At 33.3% G+C, this 23,998-nt stretch overlaps 2 protein-coding genes across 2 annotated transcripts; one reads left to right on the top strand and one right to left on the bottom strand.

The window, feature by feature from the left end:
- The first annotated feature begins 1,817 nt into the window (after window positions 1-1,817).
- LOC138398139 (olfactory receptor 4K14-like) lies at window positions 1,818-2,756 on the top strand. The gene has a single exon (XM_069492363.1). It carries the CDS (start codon window positions 1,818-1,820, stop codon window positions 2,754-2,756), a length of 939 nt encoding a protein of 312 aa, XP_069348464.1.
- Window positions 2,757-12,150: 9,394 nt separating this feature from the next.
- LOC138377446 (olfactory receptor 4F6-like) lies at window positions 12,151-13,089 on the bottom strand. The gene has a single exon (XM_069462368.1). The coding sequence runs from the start codon at window positions 13,087-13,089 to the stop codon at window positions 12,151-12,153; it is 939 nt and encodes a 312-aa protein (XP_069318469.1).
- Window positions 13,090-23,998: the final 10,909 nt, after the last annotated feature.

Below are 23,998 nucleotides of genomic sequence, written 5' to 3'. Positions count from 1 at the left end.
ACCAGGCTATTTTGGTTACTATACCGTGTAACATATTATTAAGTCAGGTAGTATGATGCCTCTAGCTTTGTTCTTTTAACTCAAGTTTGTATTTGCTATTTGGGGTCTTTCGCATTTCCATGTGAATTTGAAGATTTTTTTTCTATTTCTGTGAAGAATTTCATTGATATTTTAATGCAGATTGCATTGAATCTGTATATTGCTTTGTTCGGGGTTTTTTTGTGGCTTAACATATAGTCTGTCGCGGAGAATGTTCCATGTGCTATTGAGAAAGACTTGTAGTCTACAGGTGCTGGGTAGATTGATTTGTAAATGTCCGTTAGTCTCCTATGATCTACAATGTAGATTAACTCTAATATTTCTTTGTTGATTTCTTCTCTAGATGGTCTGTTCATTTCTAAAATGAAGTGTTGACGTCCCCTATTATTACCGAATTGCCATTGATCTCTCCCTTTAGGTTGTTAATATTGTCTTTATATAGGTAGACGCTTCAGTGTTTGGTATATATATTTATAATTTTTATATCCTCCTGCTGTATTGATAGACAAGATATTACTACTGTCATTTTGTTACTTGTTTCCTCCTTGTTGTGTAACTCCTGTCTTCCTTTCTTCCTGTCTTGTTTTGTGGTTAAATGCTGTTCTCTGACAGCATTCTTTTATTCATTGCTTTTCATTTTTAATGTATTTCCTATAGATTTTTCCTTTGCATGCGATGAAGCACACCAAAAATATTTTACAGTTATAATAAATAATTTTAAACTGGTGACAACTTAACTTTGATTACAAAAGGAAGAAAAGAAATAAACAAAAACTTTAAAAAGTCTACACTTTAACTCCACATTTTTACATTTTGATGTCTCAATTTATGTTTTTATATTGCCTATTGCTTAACAAATTATTGTAGTTATTATGTTAATAGTATTGTCCTTTGGTCCTCATACTAAAGATATGAGTAGTTTGCCCACAATGACATTATTAGTATATTGTACATTTTTCTGAATACTTATTTTTATTAGTGAGTTTAATGCTTTCATATTTTTTTTGTTGCATTCTAGTGTCCTTTTTTTTCAGATAGAAGAATTTCCTGTATTTTTCCTTATTTTTTCCTAATCCATTAAGTTAACTAAATGAATTTTAGTTAATTGTAGATATTAATTATATAAGTTATGTGCCTGGTATTGTATCCAAATCATCATGCCAAATATTTATTATATTACCTTCCATGTAGTTTCTGTTTAAAGATTATCCCAACACATATTTTAGAGTGATAAGCTAAAGAATTGGTTTTATGATGTCTTATAGAAGAAATATAGAGAAATTATAATGTGGAATCATGTCATTTATACCAAATTTCAATATCACTTCACTACCGTCTTTCTAAGTGTGTTACATAATTCTTAGTTATTTAGTGTAATGGTTGGTGGTGGTTCCCCACTCAGATTGTTTTCACAGGACTAGTGGAATGGCTAGTTTTCAGGTGATACAACAATCTTTTTAGCCCTTCACCTTGTTGCCCTGATTTTCTCATTCTCTTCTTGTGAGAGTACCTTCTCAGTAAAGTAAATAAATAATTTGCAAAACAATCCCATCTCAACTCTCACTTCTCAATTACAGGCAGTTAGCTTCTCTATTGGGCATAACACCATTTATATAGGGCCAAGATTTTTCTTCACATATTATACATTTTACTCTCAGATATAAATGTCAAATTTCAATGTGAACCCAAAATTCTAAAAATTAAGCACCCTTGCTTATCCCACTAACTGATAATTTGATCTTCTCTCTAGGTTATTTTACAGGACACACTGAATAAAAATGGATGGAAGAAATCAGTCAGTAGTTTCAGAATTTGTGCTTCTGGGACTTTGCCACTCTTGGAATATTCAGGTCTTACTCTTAGTGATATTCTGTATGCTTTACCTGATCATTGTATCTGGAAATATTGGCATTGTGATCTTAATCATCACTGATTCCCATCTTCATTCTCCCATGTACTTCTTTTTGGCCAATCTGTCCTTTGTTGATATGTGGCTTTCCTCAGTCACTACTCCTAAGATGATCACAGACTTTCTCAGGGAGAACAAGACCATTTCCTTTGGAGGTTGTATGTGCCAGATACTCTTTGTGCATTTTGTTGGAGGTGGTGAAATGGTGCTACTAGTGATAATGGCCTATGACCGCTATGTGGCAATCTGCAAACCACTCCACTACTCTACCATTATGAGTCTGCAAAAGTGTATTGGGCTGGTGGTGACTTCCTGGATCATTGGCTTTGTGCATGCCGTGAGTCAAATGGTTGTAGTTGTTCAGCTGCCATTCTGTGGTCCCAGGGACATAGACAGCTTCTTCTGTGATATACCATTGGTAATCAAGCTTGCCTGCATGGATTCCACTAACTTGGAAATATTAATGAATGGTGACAGTGGGGTTCTGGCAATGACCTGCTTTATTCTGTTGCTGATATCCTACACATATATTCTTCTCACTGTTCACCAAAGCTCTAAAACTGGGGCATCTAAGGCTCTCTCTACCTGCACTGCCCACCTCACAGTGGTGGTGCTCTTCTTTGGACCCTGCATCTTCATCTATGTGTGGCCACTCAGTATCACCTGGATGGACAAATTTCTTGCTGTGTTCTACTCTGTTATTACACCTCTCCTAAATCCAGCCATTTATACTCTGAGAAATAAAGAGATGAAAAATGCTATGAAGAGACTTAGAAGCTGTTACACAGATTCTAATGTTAATATTTAATGCTCAGAAGCTTCAATGTGAGTACTCAAGATTGACTATTATTATATTTACCTTGTAAAATAGATTGGGAATTCAGGGCATTTAATTTATGTCTGCATGTTTTTCTTGGCTCCAGATACAAAAATACAGTTAATAAAATTCAGGAATTTGAACATTTCCTAATGAATTAGCAGAACACCATGAAATATTTTTCTAAAATACAAACACTAATAATTCTTCATCATGAGAAAATAATCTAATCATTCTTCCTATGCCTATAACTACATTAAACAAAAGCCTGTAATTCAATCAACAAAGCCATATATCCATTCTGATGGATTGCATCTTAATGAACTTTTATTTTGAATTTTCTCTGAACCCCATTGGGAACAATAGTGTTTCTGTAGCATTGATACCTTCTGCTAATCTTCACTTGCCTTTTGTCCAAAGGCAAAACATTATCATTTTCTCTTAACATAGCTTCCTACCCAAATGCTTATGGAGAAAAAATAAAGAAAGGATGATATAAAAGTGGTAAAGTACATAAGGAATATCAGTGGAGGTTATTCTCTGCTTGATATTCATTAAGTTAATAAATGTTAAAAATAAAATAAAACAAATCCTAATGCTATTTCCTTTAGTTATCTCAGTCTCAAAGACTACTATTTATACTTTAAATTATTAACCATTTTTGTAAAAGTTTAAAAATGTAAGGTAGAGACCATGCTTTACCTGGTTATTTCTTCAAGCTGTAATACATGGTATAGTGGTTAACATATTAATATTTTAACAAATAAATAGAAACCATTTTTTTTCATTCAAATGTCTAACATTTATTTGTCAAGGTGTATGCAAATAAAATTTTTGTCATTTAAAAATTATCCTAAAAGTTTTGAATCATAAATATTTCTTGTCTTTTTCTAGAATTATAAATTAAGTAGATTGAAATTCAGTTGTAAGAATAAATAGTAAAAATCATAAACCACGAGGATGGTGGTTTTTATTTCTTTTAATATGGGAGCATAATACAAAAAATCACAAAATAAAAATAATGCAGTTATTTTTAACTTGATTGCTTAGTCTATGCTATTATGTTATATGCATTGCCTTAAATGCATTTAGTATAATCCCAAAATTATAAATGACAAAACAAGACTCAGATATAGAAATTAAATTTCCTCAAGGTAACAGAGTTTTATTTTTCTTCACTTAAAGCATTCAGAGATCAATTTGATTTCCAAGAGTGTTCATTTGTCATTTGACACCACACAGAATAATAGAAAATTTATTTCTTACAAAATAAATTAAGGAGTAACTCATTCCAAAAATAAAATATGAGAGCATTCCTATTAATCCAAAAAACAAAAAAACCTAATTATTGTAAATTATATAATTGGCAATATAGTTTGATCAAGCAATATATATTGCAAACAAACCAAGCATCTTCTAAGCAGACACCTGCACACAGATGGTATTAAAGGACTAGCAGTCAATGTTTGGTTGTCTTTATCTTAGGTGTAGCCTCAATTCATCCTCAAAGAGATATTCACTCAATCATTGCATTTTCATCACTGTATGTTTTAAATAACTTCTTTTCTATCCAGAATGCTGAGTATCTTTATAACTCTCCATGTCCTATAAACAGTTCTCAACTGACCAACAAACACATGGTTGGTTTGTGGTTGGCATTTCTAAGGTGAATGGACAACATTCTACTTTGAAGGATGCCACTCTGATTGAGTAAGATAAAAACAAATCAGCGTGGTAGGCTGACTTCCATGCTGTTTTCCTAGCAGTGCTCTGGAAGAACAAAACAGTGGCAAAAGCTCCTGTGTTTTAGATTTTACTGACTCATGGACAGTGGCCAATGGCCTCGCCATACAGTGAGGTGGGAGATCAGTGGAAACGTGACCTAATAAAGGGATGCCTGCACGGGGCGCAGCCCTATGGAAATTTGAGGGGAGCATTAAAGTAGGAGAGGTTGATGCCCATCAGAGGAACTCCATTATGGATTCATAAGGTGATTAGAATTGACAAACAGATATCACCATGTGCTCACTTGAGGTGGCTACCTGGGTTTATGAAATGAATGGATATGGGAGATCTGCAGCAAGGTAGATATTGGCTGAATCTAGGCATATTCCTCTTGCACTGAGGTACAAAATGCCAACAAGAACTGTTCTATCTGACAACAAAAGAGACAGAGACTTAAGATGGCACTGTGGATATTTCTTGCTTTGAAGGCCCTAAACATAGCTGGCAGGTCAGACTGATGCTGGTAGCTATGGGAGGCTACAAATTGGTCTTGACAGGAATAGACACTGATTCTGGACTGGGCTTTGCTTACCTGGTGGAAGATACAAATGCTCAGAGTACTATAGGAGATTTGGAACAGAAGATATTGCACCAATTTGGCCAACCAAGGAATACGTTGTACCACCCAAAATGTTAAACAATAGGCAAAGAGATATTCTCCTCAGAGTAATAGTTTCATAGAAAAGTGGAACAAGCAATTGAAACATTGGTTGTCTAAAATTAGGGGAGATATAGTCCTAAAGGGCTGGCTAACACACCATCACCAGTGTGTGCTCACACTCAACATGAGTAGGACTAAAGGAGAGTCCCCACTAAATAGTCCTGTTCTTCTGGTTTAGCTTAAGAGGACATGGGAGAGGATGTTGGTAAAACTATGTGAATCTTGCCAAGGGAGGAGTATGCTGGTTTAACAAGTGTACGTTTTTTTCTTTCTTCCCCACATCACCTCAACTCTTTTTTCTTTCCCTTTCCTGATGCAGTGGTCACAGGACCCGGGCCACAATTACAAGTGCTGGAAATCACAATAATTTCTAAGGAAGAAACTGTAATTATGTTTTTAAAAACTTATGTTACAATTCCCAAGGGCCTGATGGGGGTGGGTTATACCTATATCCCATTTAGCAAAATTGAGGCTAACAGTAAATGCAGCTATATTTCCTTGTAATAAAAACATATCACTAGTTCTGTACCTATGTAATCTTACCCTATATGAGTAGAAGTGAACTGAGGGGGACACACTTGCTAGACTAATATTGCTGCCTACAATCTAGACCAGCATGATGGCTGAAACCAATATCCCTTCCAAAGATGGAGAAGTTTGGGCATTAATGAAGGAAAGGAGGAATAACAGCTGAGGTAAAGAAGTGATTAAATGGGTATGAATTGAGGGAACTTCAATATTACATTAACACCTCAAAGGAGGTTCGGAGTAAAAGATGATATCATCTCTTAGCTCAATTATACTAGATGCCTGATGGGTGAAGCTATGTGTTTGGCAACACCACTTCTGCTCATGGAACCTGACAAGATCAAAGGAAGCCTACCAGCCTGAGTGGCCTTACCCTGAGAGACATTTTCATACAGTATGATGATGGACAAAAGTAATTATTAATGACTGAATGAGAAGATGGTTGACTAGGATGATTTTACATAGTCAAGTCAATGATTGTGATTTACCACATAAACAGAAGTATTTAATTAAAACAAAAACCACAATTATCTCAATAGATGCATTTGATAAAAATCCAGCACATCTTCATGATAAAAATTCTCAAAAAACTCAGCCTAGAAGGAACATATCTCAAAATAAAAAAAAAAAACTATATATGACAAAACCACAGCCAACATCATACTGAATGGGGAAAAGTGGAAAACATTCCTTCTAAAAGCTGGAACAAGACAAGCATGGCCACTTTCCCCCCTTCTATTCAACATAGTACTGGAAGTCCTAGCCAGAGTAGCCTAGCAAGAAAAAGAAATAAACGGCATAAAAATTGGAAAATACGAAGTCAAATTATCTCTGTTTGCTGATGATGTGAACTTATACCTAGAAAACACTAAGGACTCTTCAAAAACACTCCTAGATTTGATGAACAAATTCAGCAAAGTCTCAGGTTATAATATCAACATACAAAAATCAAAAGCATTTCTATACACCAACAACAACCAAGTTGAGAATCATGTCAAGAACTCAGTCCTATTTACAATACCTGGAAAAGAAATAAAATACCTAGGAATAAATTTAACAAAGGAGGAGGAAGATCTTTACAAGGTGAACTATAAATCACTAAAGAAATAAATTGTAGATGACAAAACAAATAGAAAAACATCCATTCTTATGGATTGAAAGAATCAATATTGTTAATGTGACAATACTGCCCACAGCAATCTTCAAATTCAATACAATTCCCATCAAGATACCAACATTATTTTTCATAGAATTAGAAAAAAAAAATCTAAAATGTATATGCTAATGGCTTATGCATCCTTCTATCCTTCCAAAGTTTCTTTATCCATATACAATATGGATATATTTCTCCCTATTTTACACAAAATATAACTTACAATATAAATAATAAAAAAAGAACACAGAAAAAAAAGTCTCATCTATAGAGGAGCAATTATAAAAATGGAATTATATCCAATTTCTCCTTAGAAACAATTCAATGAAGAAAAGCATGATATGAAATACTTAAAGTGTTTAGGGGGAAAAAAAATTCACCAACCTAGAATTCTGTATCCTGCAAAATTATCCTACAAAAATGAAGAAGTAATACAGACTTTCTCAGACAAAGAAAAATTGAATGGATTTGTTGCCAGTAGAACTATCTAGCATGAAAGGTTAAAAGAAGTTCTTCAGAGAAAAGGAAAATAATGTAAGTCAGAAACTTGGCTCTACATAATGAAACAAGGAGCATTAGAAAAGGAATAAGTAAAGGTTAAATAAAAACTCTTATTTTCCTTATTCACAATTGATCTAACAGATAAAAATTTGTTCAAAATAATAACAACATCTATGTATTGTATTATTATGCTTAAGTATTATATGTAGGATTATAGGCATATATAAGTGAAATGAATGCCAGCAATGATACCAGGGATAGGAGTAAGGAATATTTTATTATTAAATACTAGTACTAGTGTGATGCACACTATCTAGGGGATGAACACGTTTGAAGCTCTGACTCGAGGGGGTGGGGGGCAAGGGCAATATACATAACCAAAACTTTTGTACCCCCACAATATGCTGAAATAAGAATAAAAAAAATAAATAAAAAGAATGTGGTAAAAAATGAATAAATAAATAAATAAATACTAGTACTACTTGTGAAGTGATATAGTGTTATTTGAAAGTAGACTTGGATTCATTGTAAATGTATATTCTAAACTCCAAAGAAAAAAATTAAGTTAAAAAAAGAAGTATAATTGATACACTAACAATACAGAGGAAACAGAATCATAAAATGTTCAAATAGGACCACATAAGCCAGAAGAATAGCATAATATGTAGAACAGAAACAAAGAAAAAGGGCAATAAATAGAAAACATTAACATGTATGACATTAATTCAGCTACATCAATAATTTAAATGATGGTCTAAATACACCATTTAAAAAAAAGAGATTGAGTAGATCAAAAAACGAAACATAACTATATTTCATCTATAAGAAACACACTTTAAACATAAAGAGACAAATATACTAAAAGTAAAGAGATGGGGAAATATATATCATGGTCACACTAATCAAAAGAAAGAAGGGGTAACTGTACTAATTTCAGACAAAGCAGATTTCATTGCAAGGAAAATTATCAGGGATAAGGAGGGACATTACATAATGATACAAGAGTCAATTCTCAAGAAATCATAGCAATCTTTAATATGTATACACCTAACAACAGAGTATCAAAATATGTGAAGCAAAAACTCTAAAAGGAGAAATAAATGAATCTGCTATTATGTTGGAGACTTCAAAACCCCTCTCTCAGAAATGAACAGATTCGGTAGACAGAAAATCAGTATGGACATAGTTGAACTCAACACCACCATTAATCAACCAGATATAATTGGCATCTACAGACTCTTCATCCAATAATAGCAGAATACATATTTTTCTTAAGCTCACATGGAACTTTTCCCAACATAGACAACATAGGCCATAAAACCTTAACAAATTTAAAAGAATAGAAATTTTCAAAGTATATTTTATACCACAGTGGAATTGAATAATCAATAACAAAAAAATAGCTGGAAAACTTCAAGCTAATTGGGGATTAAAACCCACTTCTAAATAACACATACATCAAAGAAGAAAATCCTAAGAAAAATTATAAGGTACTTTGAGCTAAATTAAAAGAAGAATTCAACTTTTTGAAATTTGTGGGATGCATTAAAAGTAGTGCTTAGAAAGAAATTTATAACATTGGATGCATATATTAGAAAATAGGATCCAATAACTTTAAAAAGTCATAATATTTTTAGTTAAAATATTTAAATTTTTTTCAAGTAATTGAAATAATTACTCAAAGAAAAAAACAAAGGAAATATCTTTGTATTTGCTGACATAAATTCTAAATTCTGTACATCAAAAATCACCATAATTAAGTTGAAAGCAAATGACACACTAGAAAACTATTAATAGAATACAGATAATAAACATTTGTCTATACCCATAAAAAAAAAAAAAGAAAGAAAAGAAAAGAAAAGGAAATAGGATCCAAAATCAATCATCTGAGATTCTACCTTAGGAAACTAGAAAAAAAAAAAAAAGATTAAATTAAATTCAAAATAAGCAGAGGAAAATAAATAATAAAAATTAGAGCAGAAATCAATTAAAGTGAAAAATAATAAATAGAGCAAATCAATGAAGCCAAAGGCTGTACCTTTGAAAAGATTAATAAAATCAATAAGCCTCTAGCCAGGCTAAGGAAAAAAAAAAAAAAAAAGACACAAATTATTAACATTAGAAATAAAACAGATATCACTAGATATCCTGTGGACATTAAAAGATAATAAAGGAATATAATTAAAAAGTCTAGGCCGAGCGTGGTGGCTCACGCCTGTAATCCTAGCACTCTGGGAGGCTGAGGCGGGTGGATCGCTCGAGCTCAGGAGTTCGAGACCAGCCTGAGCAAGAGCGAGACCCCATCTCTACTAAAAATAGAAAGAAATTATATGGACAACTAAAAACATATACAGAAAAAATTAGCCGGGCATGGTGGCGCATGCCTGTAGTCCCAGCTACTCGGGAGGCTGAGGCAGTAGGATCGCTTAAGCCCAGAAGTTTGAGGTTGCTGTGAGCTAGGCTGATGCCACGGCACTCACTCTAGCCCGGGGAACAGAGCAAGACTCTGACTAAAAAAAAAAAAAAAAAAAAAAAAAAGTCTATGCCCACAATTCTGATAACCTACATGACATAAGTGAATTCTATGAAAGATGTAATCTGCCAAAAAGTCACACAAAAAGAAATAGACAATCTTAACACACCTATATCTACTAAATAAATTAAATATACAATTAACAGTCTTCCAAAACGGAAAGCACCAGACCCTGATGGGTTCACTGATGAATTCTGCCAAATATATAAGGAAGAAATGATACAATTCTTTACAATCTCTTGCATGAGATAGAAGCAGAAGGAATCCTTCCTAACTCATATTAGGCTAGCATCACCCTCATACTAACACCAGAGAAAGATAATATAAGAAATAAAAAGTACACAGCAATATCTCTCATGAATATAAATGCAAAAAATTGTCAGTGATATATTAGCAAATTGAATCTAACAATGTATAAAAAAATATACACCAGCTTTTTATCTGGTTATCCAAGACAAGAAACACCCAACCTCCCTAAATGGCTACATGTCTCTATCACACCAAGATATACCATATTTCCAGGCTGAATTTGGAGCGGGATGGGATACAATTCAGCCTATTATGCTACCTGTTAAAACAATTATGACTACCTTGAATATGATGGCTAAGTGCTCCCATCTCTGGCTAGTCCAGAATCTTATTCCTTTGTCACTAGAAAACCAAGTTCCACGGCAGAATTCCCAACTGCTCTAACCCTTGGGTACAGAAGACAGCTATAAATGTGCTTCTTAAAGTTGTTGGTGAACACCTCAAAAGTATCCCCTAGACACTCTCAGAGAATATATTCAAAACTCTCAACAAATTATATAGTCTGTAGTGCCCTCACAAACATTCTGTAAATTTGCTTCCAGTTAACTATTTTGAATCTGGCCATCTGATATATGAGGCTACATGACTAAGCAACTTTTGTAATCTGTATGTATTCTTCTTTCAACTTTTGAAAACAATTTAATAATACTATGAAGCAGTTGCTGAAGACTTTACTGGGTATTAGAAAATTAAACTGATATTCCAGGTTGTCTCATAATAAAAGAATTCTATGATGAGATTTCCAAAATGGAGAATTTTGCCTAAAAAGATTTAAGATTCAATATGTTTAACCTCAGGAAAAATATTGAACCTTAAAAATGGAAGATATAATAGGATCATATTTATTTTTAAACATGAAAGGAGGGGAAAACATAAAAGACATTTTATTATGTACAATTCCAGACTATAAAATAAGAAATACAATATGAAAGTTATGGAAAAGCAAATTTCATTTCAATATAAGCATACAATTTCAATTTGAACAGGTAAAGTTTCCATATTGTGTTGCTCTATGTGCTGGTCAGTTTCCCAGGCCTGGAAGTCTAAAAGAATAAGGTTGCTTAATTGGTTGAACATAGAATGGTGTTCATAACTGAAGTGGATCCATTGTTGAGCAAGATTACAGCTGAGGTCGCTGTCTTTAACATTTTTTCAATCTCAGTTTAGTTCTACTTTTTTTGATTGAATGTTTCTTCTAAATTCACAACTTTTTATTGCCACTACACATTTAAAGGGCATGTTTAAACTCAAGTTTGGGAGGAAGAAGACAAACTTTCCCTCTTGGTGAACAGATCCCTAAATGGCATTCAAAGCACTACTAATTGTTTAACTATTTCTTTATTAATTTTATTATTTTCAGTTTATGTAACTATTAAACAATATTTAATTTATTAAATAAATGACATTTCTTTCAAAAATTATATTTATGTAACTGAGTACATTTATTAATAAAAGTAATAAATAAAGGAAGGAAAAGAAAGAACAATGAATATGAATCAATATAGAATGTTAACCTACTTTGCTTCTCAAAAAATAACTGTGATGAGAACCAAGTATTCTCATTAAATGAGAATATTTTTCAACCCAACGTGAGAGGAAAATATCTACTTATACTAATATCTCTGTAAATGTGCTTGGGAATTGGAATTCATTAAAAAGTAATAGGGTGTTCTATGTTCTAGTCAAAAGTGGCCCACTCAAAAAGTGGATTGTAAAATTTTAAAACTATGTAAAATTGCCTCTAAGCAATTAAATATATAATCACATTATTGGTTATTAACTTGGAATAAACTAGCCACAGTTTTTGAGCTTGTGGATTAAGGACAATAAATTATCTTAAAACAGCATAACTTTTTAAACACTTGTGTTTACAGTGGTGCTTAGAGAAGGCATCATTTGTGCTCTTGTGAGTTATTTAGGAGATCTTCCTCAGATTCAGGAGTTGACTACTTAGTCTCCTCATTGCCATCTTCATGTCTTTGTTCCTCAAAGTGTAAATGGCAGGATTCAAAATGGGTGTAATCATAAAGTCCAAAATGGCAAGAAACTTATCCACTGGTACTGTGGGAAATGGCCACATATAAACAAAGATGCACGGTCCAAAGAACAAAACTACCACAGTAATGTGAGCTGAAAGAGTTGAGAGGGCCTTGGACAAACCACCTGAAGAGCGTTTCCATACAGTGACTAGGATGAAGATATAGGAAATAATCAATAAGATGAAGGTGCCCGTGGATATGAACCCACTGTTGGCAGTAACCATGAACTCCATTCTGTAGGTATCTGCACACGCAAGTTTGATGAACCAAGGAAGATCACAATAAAAGCTATCTATCTCATTAGGACCACAAAAAGGCAAATGGACAACAAAAGCCAACTGGGCTACTGAGTGAATGAGACCAATAACCCAAGCACCAGACACAAGCAAAATGCACATTCGTGGGCTCATGACGATCAGGTAGTGGAGGGGCTTGCATATGGCCACATACCGATCGAAGGCCATGGCTATGAGCAGCACCATCTCAGATCCACCCAGGACATGGAGGACAAATATCTGGATGACACACCCCTGGAATGATATGGTGGTGTGCCCAGAGTACAGGTCAAAAATCATATTAGGAACTGTTAAGGTAGAAAAAGACAAATCAATAAATGAGAGGTTTCCTAAAAGGAAGTACATAGGGGAATGTAAATGAGGGTCAAATATTACTGTAAACACAACAAGAAGGTTTCCCAGAACGATTATTACATAAAACACTACAGAGAAGGCAAGGAGGAAATGCTGCACTGGTTTGCAAGTAGAAAGTCCCAGGAGTATGAATTCAGACACCTCAGAGTAATTTGCTTCATACATTGGTTTTGTCTGTGTAACCTAAAAGACTACAAACAAAATGAGAACAAAAATTTATCAGAAATAAATACTGAAAGAAACAGATTTAAATTGTTTTTAAATATGGTATTAAAAAAAGAAATCTTCATTAGTAGCCATAGATGTTTTGTAAATTTTATGCATTCATTTATCCATTCAACTAATATTTGTAATGAGTATCTACTATATGCCAGGAACTATACCAAGTTCTGAAGTAAAACACTAATCCTGGTTTCAGGAGGTTTATAGGTTAATGGTGAAACTAGGTATTAAATAGTTTTAAATTCAGGTAAAACTCTGATAATTAATATGAAGAAAAAGGGCAGAGTACTATGAGGAAAAACTGACTCATCACAGAGGTGTGTGCTCAGACTCTGCTATAGGGACTTACTACTCAAGAGTAAGTAGTGTAGTCCAGACTTTGGAAACGCCATGTGCAAAGACTCTGAGACAGGAAGGTCTGTGAGGCAAGTGGCTGAACAACTGAGATGAGTCTAGAAATGATGGAATCTTGTATCCATAAGAACTTTGCTTTTTAGCCTAAGGGCAGTAGAAAAATATCAAGAATTTTAAGCAGTGGCTTGATCATATTTGTATTCAAATGGTCACAAAAGTTTCAATGTAAAGAATGAAATGAAAAGACTAGAGTGACTTAAAGTGACCTATCAGGAGACCACTAAGGAAATATACTACTTCCGTGTAATACTACATCAGGGTGGACAGGGTAAATTATTCAACCAATGATGTTTATACAACAGATAAAACTTGGAAAAATGTAGATCTTTCCCTCTCAACATAAACTTAATGAAGTTTTAAATGGATGTTTAAATGTTATAAAAAAAAGAAAGTATAGGAATATTTAGGCAAACATTAAGATGGAAAATTCAATCCAAGCATATCACATATTCACAAATCATGAGTGAAATAATTGAAAAAGCATCCAAAATATGTCACATTTTATATATTTTTATATATAGACAGATATATAAATATAATGCATATAGATATGTATATAGATATCTTCACATGGAGACATAAGCACTATAAAAATTAAATTAAAAACAAACTGTAGAAAATCATTGTAAGACATCACATTATTAACATTTTTCAATAAAATCAGTCTTCCAAATAAATAATAGACAAAAAAGTGTGGTACACCAATTTAAAAATGGGCAAAACATGTGAAGACTAGAGACTAAAGAAGAAATACTAATAGCCGATGATCATGAAAAGTAAACCTATCACTAGTAATCAAAGAAACATGAACAAGATAGCACTGGGGTACATTTGTTTTACTTAATAAATTGGCAACGTTTTTTAGAAATTGATGATTTATTATGTGCAAAACTAGACACTCTCATACACTGATAATGATAGTATAAATTGATACAACTTCTCTAAAAGGCACGTTCAAAATAGATACCAAACTTCAACCTCATATATAGAAACAAAAATTAATACTATGAAAATATGTGAATAATATATATTTGAGTAAAAAGAGATGGTTACAAGATAAAATATAAAGGAAGCCCATTTTTAAAAATTGTGTCTAGGAAAAAATAGATGCTTTTCTTTAATGCTTACCAGTAAATTGTTAATCTCCAGGCTTGTATGTATTTATTAGTTTGAATCATATAAAATTATCCTTTCAGTAGGTCCAAAGATGGTCAAATATCCATTTTATAGAATCTAATCTATTGAATTATTCTTTCTTACTTAATTTTCAAAACTACTTTATCTTTAAGCAACCAAACCAAATTTTTGATGATTGTTCCACACCTGAATTGAATACCACAGATTCCCCACTTGCATGGCCATCACCATGCTCGCGTCCAGAACCACACCACTGACAAACATTCATTCTCACTTCCTCCTTCCTCCCTGTGCTGCTCCATATCAAGCCCAGCTCTGGCTTGGCACGACTCTGCACTGCCTCAGCAAGAAAGTAGAATAAAGTGGTGGGAGCAGTAGGGACCCATTATAGTCAAAAGTGGACTTGAGTGTAGCTAGACCAGGCAGGAAGAGGCATCCTGAGTGTTATAAACATGGAGCAGATATTGCAGCCAAAAGGAACCACTACAAGGGTGATGCTATGAGGCCCACCCCATGGGCCCTGGATGGAGAACCTTGTAGACAGTAAGTGGAAAAAAATTAGCGAAATTGAGCAAGAAATATGGGGGCAATCACTGAGGTGAATGACAGTGGATGTGACATTTCAAAGGACCTATAATTAAATCTCTATCTAAAGGTTTTGATCGTACAATGCGAGGGTTTTAAAAGAGACATATTCAGGAATACAAAAAATATACTTTAAGTATATTCCCACTGAAAAAAATGTTTTAAAAACCAAAAGAAAAGTTAGTAAAAAAAAAAAAAAAAAAACACTGATAGATTTTTATAGTGAGAAAATTGAGTGATTTATTTTTGTTTGCTTATTTTCTAAATGTTAAAAACTACTTTGTTAACATAAAATGTCTTCATTTTATATAGTTCAATAGGAAAGGAAAAATATCAGCAGTCAGAGTATTATGGTTGGTAGAAAGGTCAATACATATTAACACCACAAGAAGGAGGTCTAATTTTAAAAAGTAGGAAAGCATTCACAGGTAGCTCACAACAGAAACACCACCACATGCAAATGGCCAATAAACATATTCATTGACATTCAGCCTCATCAGTCATTAGGAGCCTCATGGTTTTTTGTTTAATAATCAATAGGGAAAGAAAAGAGAAAAACAGAGAAATAAGAGAAATAAGAAATCAGTGAAATCTTAGTATTTTCAAAGTCTCAAAAAGTACTCTTACACACTGTTCAAGGAATTACAAATTGACAATATTTATTAGAATTTAAAATGTACAAATCTATTTCCAGACATACTAGCACCAGAGCAAATGTTATATATATAACATATATCTATTTGCATATACACACATATATATATACACATGTAGTAGAATGTTATTGACACATGTTAATCAATAGTGAAGCTATTAATCACATTATAGTGCACCTATACAATGGAATACTATGAAGCTGTTAAAACAATCTAAATAGTTATACAGATCTGGAAAGATTTCTAATTTAGTGAAAAACAAGAAAATGCATAATAAAATTAATAATATGAAACTTTGTGGGTGTGTTTGACTTTTAAAAATCTCCAAGAATGCACACCAAACATTACCAATGTTGAACCCTGAAAAGTAGGATTACATGAGGCTTTCACTTCCTAAGGTCTATATTTCTGTATTATTTAAATGGTCTAAAACATTGCTTTTGACTAAAAAATAGATTTTTAAAATGCAAAATAAGGGTTTTGAGATACACAGCCTGCAAATTCAGAATGAAGTGATGCCAGCATTAAACTTGCATTTAAAATTGAAATAAAGTTTATTCAAATAAGTATTTAAAAAATTAAAATAAAATTTTACAAATGTGTAAACATCTGTTTTCTCATTTAAAAAAAATCACAATTGTCACTTAATAGAAAATATTCTTAGTAAGGGATTCATCACCAAGATAAAAACCTCACATTTTTCAGCTGTCTATTGCTAGTTTCTTTAGGAAGGAGAGTAGATTAGAGAGAAGGGACAGGAATAAAAAGAGGAAAAAATACAGGAGAGAAGAATAGAAAAAAGCAAGAAGAATACCTTTAAGGTTAAAAAAGAAGCAGTTATAAAACACACCAACGGAACATTTCCTGAGTTTTGCCTACTCACTACTTAAAATCCCTCAGTGACTTCCACCTTCACGGCATCTCACGATGGCAATAAAGCTCTGGGATCTGCCTGCTGCCCGTCTCCCCAGCCTCACATCTAGCCTCTCCACCTCACAAACCTGAAGAACTATAGGGACACTCCTTGTTCTTTCAGGACCCTCAGGTTTACCCATGCTTTTTTCACATTAAAGGGATCCCTGACTTTTTCCTTTAGCTCATTACTTCTTATTCTAAAAATTCCACCTCATGCATCAATTCAACATGGTAGTTCATTGGGTGTCGGTCAGGTGGGGAGGTTGGGAGGTTAAACTCACAACTAATGGATGCGGAGCTCACTGTATGGGGGAAGGGCATGCTTCTAGCCCTGGCTTGGGCGAGACAAAGGCATTACATGTAACCAAAACGTTTATACCCCCATAATATTCTGAAATTAAAAAAAATAAGAATGTCTCCCTCACTACTGCAGTCTGAATTAGATATTTTTCCTCCATGCTCTCACATTGTACTTGTGGACCTCTTATTTTAATTGTTTTATAATATAATTTACAATGACTAGTTTCCTTGTCTCCCATGCTAGGTCTAAGCGCTTCTTGAGTGCAGGGAGTGTCTCGTAGTCAGAAATCGCAGCCCACAGTAAGCATTGTGAGTTTGAGAGAAAGGTGGATGTTTGGATGGATGTGGGCATGTATATGTATATAAATGGATAGATAATTAATAATAATGGTTTCTTGGGAAAGAATGTTTATCCTACATTTTAATCCTTTGGAAAACTGACAATAGAATTATTAAAAAATAATTGGTACTCTAGAAATTGTCACACACAAAGGCAGTTCTTAGGCGATTCACTGCAAAACCAATTTCAAAGGTTGTTGCTAGTCTCTCTTGAAATCTAGACTCAGAAATTTCCCTGTAAATCAAGAAACAATCTAGGCAATGAAAATTCTAACCTCCCCTTGGAATGACTGGTATGAGTGAATTTTCAATAAGTACTTGCTGACTTGAAAAACAGAAATGGAGATGAGAGAGAGTTTTAATGCTGTGGCATAAGTACTATCCATGGCCTATATATGGAAAATAACTGGTAATTTTAGTAGGCTACTGACTTTAATCATACCATCTCCACTTACCTGGCCAAAAGAAAAGGGAAAAAAAGTTCTGGAAAGCAATGTTTTCACTATAACTGGATCTTTCAACAAATGCTGCCCTCTTTGATGCTATGTGGTTACTGCTTCTCACAACTGCTCCAGCTCCAGCAACAACCGAACAGCTTTTGGTGACCACTTGATGACTTGTGATCTGAGTATCCAGGCCATTTATCACGGGAATTCTGCTTTGGAATTCCCATGGCCTTAAAGGGAAAAATTTATAAGTCTTGTTAAGAAAGTAAATGCAAAACAAAGGAAACTATACCTAATCAAATATAACAGGAAAATATCATCAAGGAATATCAAAATCTGGCATTTTAATGTTTATTTATAAATTAAATGTCATTTAGATTAATCCCAGGGAAGAAGTAATAGCTATTAACAAACTCTTTAAATAAGTGTAATTTAAAATTCTGTTGGAAGCATTTCATTAAATTTCTTTTGCATATGGATATACAGTTGTCCCAGCATCATTAATGAAGATACTATTCTTTCTCCCATTGAACAGTCTTGGCACCCTTGTCAACAATCAATTACCATGTTTGGGTTTATTTCTGGAGTTTCAATTCTATTCCAGTTGTCTATATGTCTACCCTTATGCTAGTACCACACTGTTTATATTACTGTGGCTGTATAGTAAGGCTTAAAATTGGGAACTTTATTTTCCTTTTTTTGTTTTATTCAAAGGTAAATTTATTCATAAGATAATTTTAAAAATATAAAACAGTGTAAAGTGAAAATTAAAACCCTTCTCCTACTAGCCATCCCCAAAGTAACCACTGTAAAACACATTCTTTAAAACAATTTCTATGTACATAATACTGTTTATCCTTTGTTTCAAATTTTTTTATTAATATACTGTTTTTTAGCAGCTATAGATTTACAAAAAAATTGACCAGATAGAACAGAGAATTCACAAACATATACATATGTACACACACACACACACACACACCCCCAACACAGTTTCCTCTATTATTAACATCTTAAGTTAGTATAGCATATTCTTACAAGGAATAAATCAATATTGATACATTATTGTGAATTAAATTTCATTTTTTTTTTAATTTTCTTAGTTTTTACCTCTTGTCTTCAGCTGTCATGTCTCCTTAGGCTACTCTTGGCTATGACATTTTCTCACACTTTCCTTGTGTTTGATGATCTTGATGGCTTGGAGGAATACTAGTCAGTTATATTGTAAATCCCAGCAACAGAATTTATTTGACTTTTTTTTCTCCTAAGTAGATCAGGGTTATGGGTGTGGGGGAGGAAGATGACAGGTAAAGTGAAATAGTGTGATTTTCATCACATGATATCAAGGATATATTCTATGAACATAATTTATGTTGCTGATGTTGATTTTGATCATCTGGCTGAAATAGTGTTTGATGGCTTTTGTTACTATAAAGTTATTTTTCCCTCTTTTAATACTGTACTCTTTGGAAAGAAGTCACTACACCCAGCCCATGTTTAAAAAATGGGGAATTATGCTCCCTTTCCTTTAGGGTGGAGTATTTACATAAGTTATTTGGAATTTTTCTGCACAGCAGATTTGTGACCACTTATAAATTTATTCAATCATTTAAAACAGCATGGGCTAGTGTATTTTTTTATAATATAGGTTCCTCCTGGAACTAAGCAATTATAGCAAGGTCATAGGTTATAAGATTAACTCAAAATGGATCATAGACCTAAATATAAAACTGGGGAGAGCATCCAGTTTCTCCCCATGAAGTGTGACGTTAGCTGTTGATTTTTCATAGGTATTCTTTATCGAGTTGAGAAAATACCCCTCTATTCCTAGTTTGCCAAGAATTTTTGTTATAAATCGGTGTTTGATTTTGTTATACACAAAATGCAGAAAATCTTTTAATGCATCAATTGATATGACAGTGTGACTTTTATTCTTTAGCCTGTTGATGTGGTAGATTACATCAGTTGATTTTCAACTGTTGACCTAGCCTTGCATAAGTAGAATAAATATACCACTTGGCCATGGATTTTAATTTGTTTATATATTATGGGAATTAATTTGCTAATATTTTGTTAGTAATTTTTTTCCTGGTGTTTGATAGATCAATAGGGTAACTATATTTGACATTAATCCATTATAATTTCAAAACAACTAGAAGAAAATAATTCAAATATTCCTAATGTAAACAAAAATAAATATTTAAGGTGATGGATATTCCCAATACCCTGATTTGATATGAATGTATCAGATTATCATATGTACCCCCAATATATGTACATCTAACATGTATATTAAAAAGAATTTTTGCATCTGTGTTCACAAGAGATTTTAGCCTGTAACTTTCCTTTTTTTTTTTTAATCTCATGAATCATGTGTAATATTGATTACACCTTGAAATAATATTTGAGATATACTGGGTTAAACAAAATGTATAATTAAAATTAACTTCATCTATTTCCTTCTGTTTTTTTCCTTTATTTTAGAGAAGGAGTCTTGCTATGCAGCCCAGGTTAGCCTTGAACTACTTTTTTTTATTGTTTATGTCAGAATATTATGGGGGCACAGATGCTTTGGCTACATGAATTGATTTTAAACAGTTGAGTCAAAGTTATAAGGGTGCCCATCACCCACATAGTGTGCATTATACCCATTGGTTGTGATTTTACCAATTTCCCTACTCCCCCCTCCCATCTACTTGATTTTTGTTGAGTTTTACTTCCATATGTGAACATGAGTGCTGATCGGTTAGTTCCAATTTAATAGTGAGTTCATATGGTATTTGTTTTTCCATTCTTATGATACTTCACTTAGGAGAATGGTCTCTAGTTCCATCCAGGTTGTCCCAAAAGGTATGTATTTATTTTTCATGGCTGAATACTACTCCGTGGTATACATATATCACATTTTATTAATCCACTCATGAACTGATGGGCACTTGGGTTGATTCCACATCTTAGCAATTGTGAATTGTGCTGTGATCAATATTCGGGTGCAAGTGTCTTTTTGACAAAATGGCTTTTTTTCCTTTGGATAAATACCCAGTAATGGGATTCCTGGATCAACTGGTAGGTCTACTTTTAGTTCTTTTAGGAATCTCCATACTGTTTTCCATAGAGGTTACACTAGTTTGCAGTCCTACCAACAGTGTATGTAAGTGCTCCTTTCTCTCTGCATCTACACCAGCATTTGCTGTTTTCGACTTTTTGATAAAAGCCATTCTCACTGGAGTTAGGTGATATCTCATTGTCGTTTTGATTTGTATTAGAGACATCAAGCAGTTTTTCATATGTGTATTGGCAATTAGTCTTTCCTCTTTTGAAAAGCTTCTGTTCATATCTTTTGCACACTTTTTAATGGGGTTTGATTTTTTTCTTGCTGATGGCTTAAGTTCTCTATAGATTCTGGTTCTTAGCCCTTTATTGGATGAATAGCATGCAAATATTTTATCCCATAGAGGTTGTCTGTTAACTGTACTGATTATTTCCTTGGCTGTGCAGAAGCTTTTTAATTTAGTCAAGTCCCATTTATTGATTTTTCTTGTTGTGATTGCCTTTGGGGTCTTCCTCATAAATTCTTTGCCTAGGACAATATCTTAAAGAGTTTTTCCAACATTTTCTTCTAGAATTGTTATGGTTTTATGCCTTAGTTTTAGGCCTGTTATCCATCTTAAATTAATTTTTGTGAGTGGTGAGAGGTAAGGATCCTGTTCCAATCATCTACATGTGGCTATCCCGTATCCCCAGTACCATTTATTGAATAGAGATTCTTTTCTCCAATGTATACTGTTGTCTGCTTTCCCAAAGATCAAATGGCAATATGAGAATGAGTTTATATCTTTTCTGGTTAGCTGGTCTATGTCTCTGTTTATGTATCAGTACCATGCTGTTTTGGTTACAGTAGCCTTGTAATATAGTTTGAAGTCAGGTAAAGTTATGCCTCCTGATTTGTTCCTTTTGATTAAGGTTGCTTTGGCTATTCAGGCTCTTTTCTGGTTCCATACAAAGTGTAGAATTATTTTTTATAAATCTATAAAAAATGACATTGGTATTTAATGAGGATTGCATTGAATCTGTATACCACTTGGGGTGTATAGACATTTTAACAATGTTGATTCTGCCAATCCATGAGCATATGTTTTTCCATTTGTTTACATCTTCTGTGATTTCCTTCCTCAGTGATTTTTAGTTCTCCTTGTAGAGGTCTTTCACCTCCTTGGTTAAATATATTCCTAAGTACTTTATTTTCTTTGTTGCTATTGTGAAAGGTATTGTGCCTTTAATTTCATTCTCAGTATTAAAATACTTTTCCATATACAGATGATCGACTTAAGATAGTTTGACTCAACTTAAGATAGTTTGACTTACAATTTTTCAACTTTACATATGCATTCAGTAAAAATCATTATTTGGATAACCATACAATTATTCTGTTTTTTACTTTTAGTATAGCATTCAATAAATTACATGATAATCAATACTTTTTTATAAAATAGGGTTTGTGTTAGATGATTATACCTAACTTTAAGCTAATGAAAGTGTACTAAGCATGTAGGCTATGATATATTAAATGAATTTCAACTTACACTGTTTTCAAATTATGATGAATTTATCAAGATGTAACCCCACTGTAAATTGAGGAACATCTGTATTTATATTCAAAAAACAAACAGGACTCCTCCAGGTATATATGTTGACATAGGCATATATTATCTTGTAATTACATGGAAAAGAAACTGAAATAAACCTCCTTAAAATAGGTACAAAAATGATTTCTAGTGAAAAACAAAAATAATAAAAAGGAGATAGAGGCAGCCTTTCATATAGCTTTCTCAAACTCTAAAGGTGTTGAAATTTTGAATGGTAAAACTGAATTTACATAACACTTTATAAATAAAATCAAAATAAAAGGTAGGCTTCCAATATTGCTTTGGTATTTAGAAGAATATTAATTATACTGTTTTTTACTTAGTATGTTAAACCTAGAACATTGCTCAAATAAGCACAGAAATTTTTGAGACTTTAACATGTTTCTCTACTCTGCATTAAAACTCCACAACTAAAATGGTTTAAAGCTGGCTGCTCACAGTTGGCTGCATCAGTGACTAGCTCTTTTCCCAGTGCTTGTCATCCACTTCCACCCACATAAGTCATCTGGCTTCTACTGAGGTTAAAAATGGCAGCTCAGTTCTGAAATAATGTTTTCTTTTAAAAAAAACTGAACAATGAAATATTTTAAAACTGTGCTTAACTTTCATCATTAGAACCTTTATAATTGTATTCGCCAGGTCTCTTTGTCTTTGACTTTAACAAAAGGCACACTATCAAGTGATACTCTCAATTCAGAGCAACTCAGAAACTATGAAGTCCCAGAGGAATATGATATAGGTAGCTTGAAAGTTTCCCACCCCAGAGGCTACTCTGAAGTTAAATATATACATCACACCCTCCCATGAACACTGGTAACACTGGTCTCAGCAGAAAATGGATTACTTGTTTTGCTGCAATATGATTTTATATCAGACTCTAGTTAAAATATGGGCAATGCTTAATCCCTGGGAAAAAATCTGGTCAGATGTGATGTCTATCTAGTAAGACACAGTTCATACTCCATATACCATTTCTTAACTTGTCCTTTAAATCCTTTCTTCCATTATATTTAAGAGAATTTCACAGAGTTTTAATATCATTTTTCCACACATACTAACTAGGATGGCTAACTAGCTTCCATAAATATCAAGGGTTTCTTCTCCAAGCTACGTCTTGGGACTTCTGGACTCCCTACAGCATCAAAGGGAATGCCTTCTATACCGTCTCACAGCTCACTCGATGCCCTGGTTGAAGAAGGCCTCTTCTCACAGATTCACAATCATCAAGGTCCAGAGTTTTTCTGAATTAAGGGATTGTTCCAGACACAGATATGTGAGTATAATTAACAGAAATTTCCAAGAAGGGAGAAAATTGATTGTTAATAATTTAGATCAGGAAGAAATCTGGTAGAAAATGTGGAGGGAAATCTCTTAAAAGCTGCAACAGTCAGTGGCTAATATGGAAATTCAGTTA

Source organism: Eulemur rufifrons, chromosome 2, assembly GCF_041146395.1.
Source record: "Eulemur rufifrons isolate Redbay chromosome 2, OSU_ERuf_1, whole genome shotgun sequence".
In the NCBI taxonomy this organism is placed as follows: domain Eukaryota; kingdom Metazoa; phylum Chordata; class Mammalia; order Primates; family Lemuridae; genus Eulemur; species Eulemur rufifrons.
The sequence above is the reverse complement of the archived record's forward strand: the minus strand, read 5'-3'. Positions and strand labels throughout refer to the sequence as shown.

What these genes read in the sequence shown, in the direction of transcription:
- LOC138398139 (XM_069492363.1), top strand. Translation starts at nt 1,818, where the DNA reads ATGGATGGAAGAAATCAGTCAGTAGTTTCAGAATTTGTGCTTCTGGGA.
- LOC138377446 (XM_069462368.1), bottom strand. Translation starts at nt 13,089, where the DNA reads ATGTATGAAGCAAATTACTCTGAGGTGTCTGAATTCATACTCCTGGGA.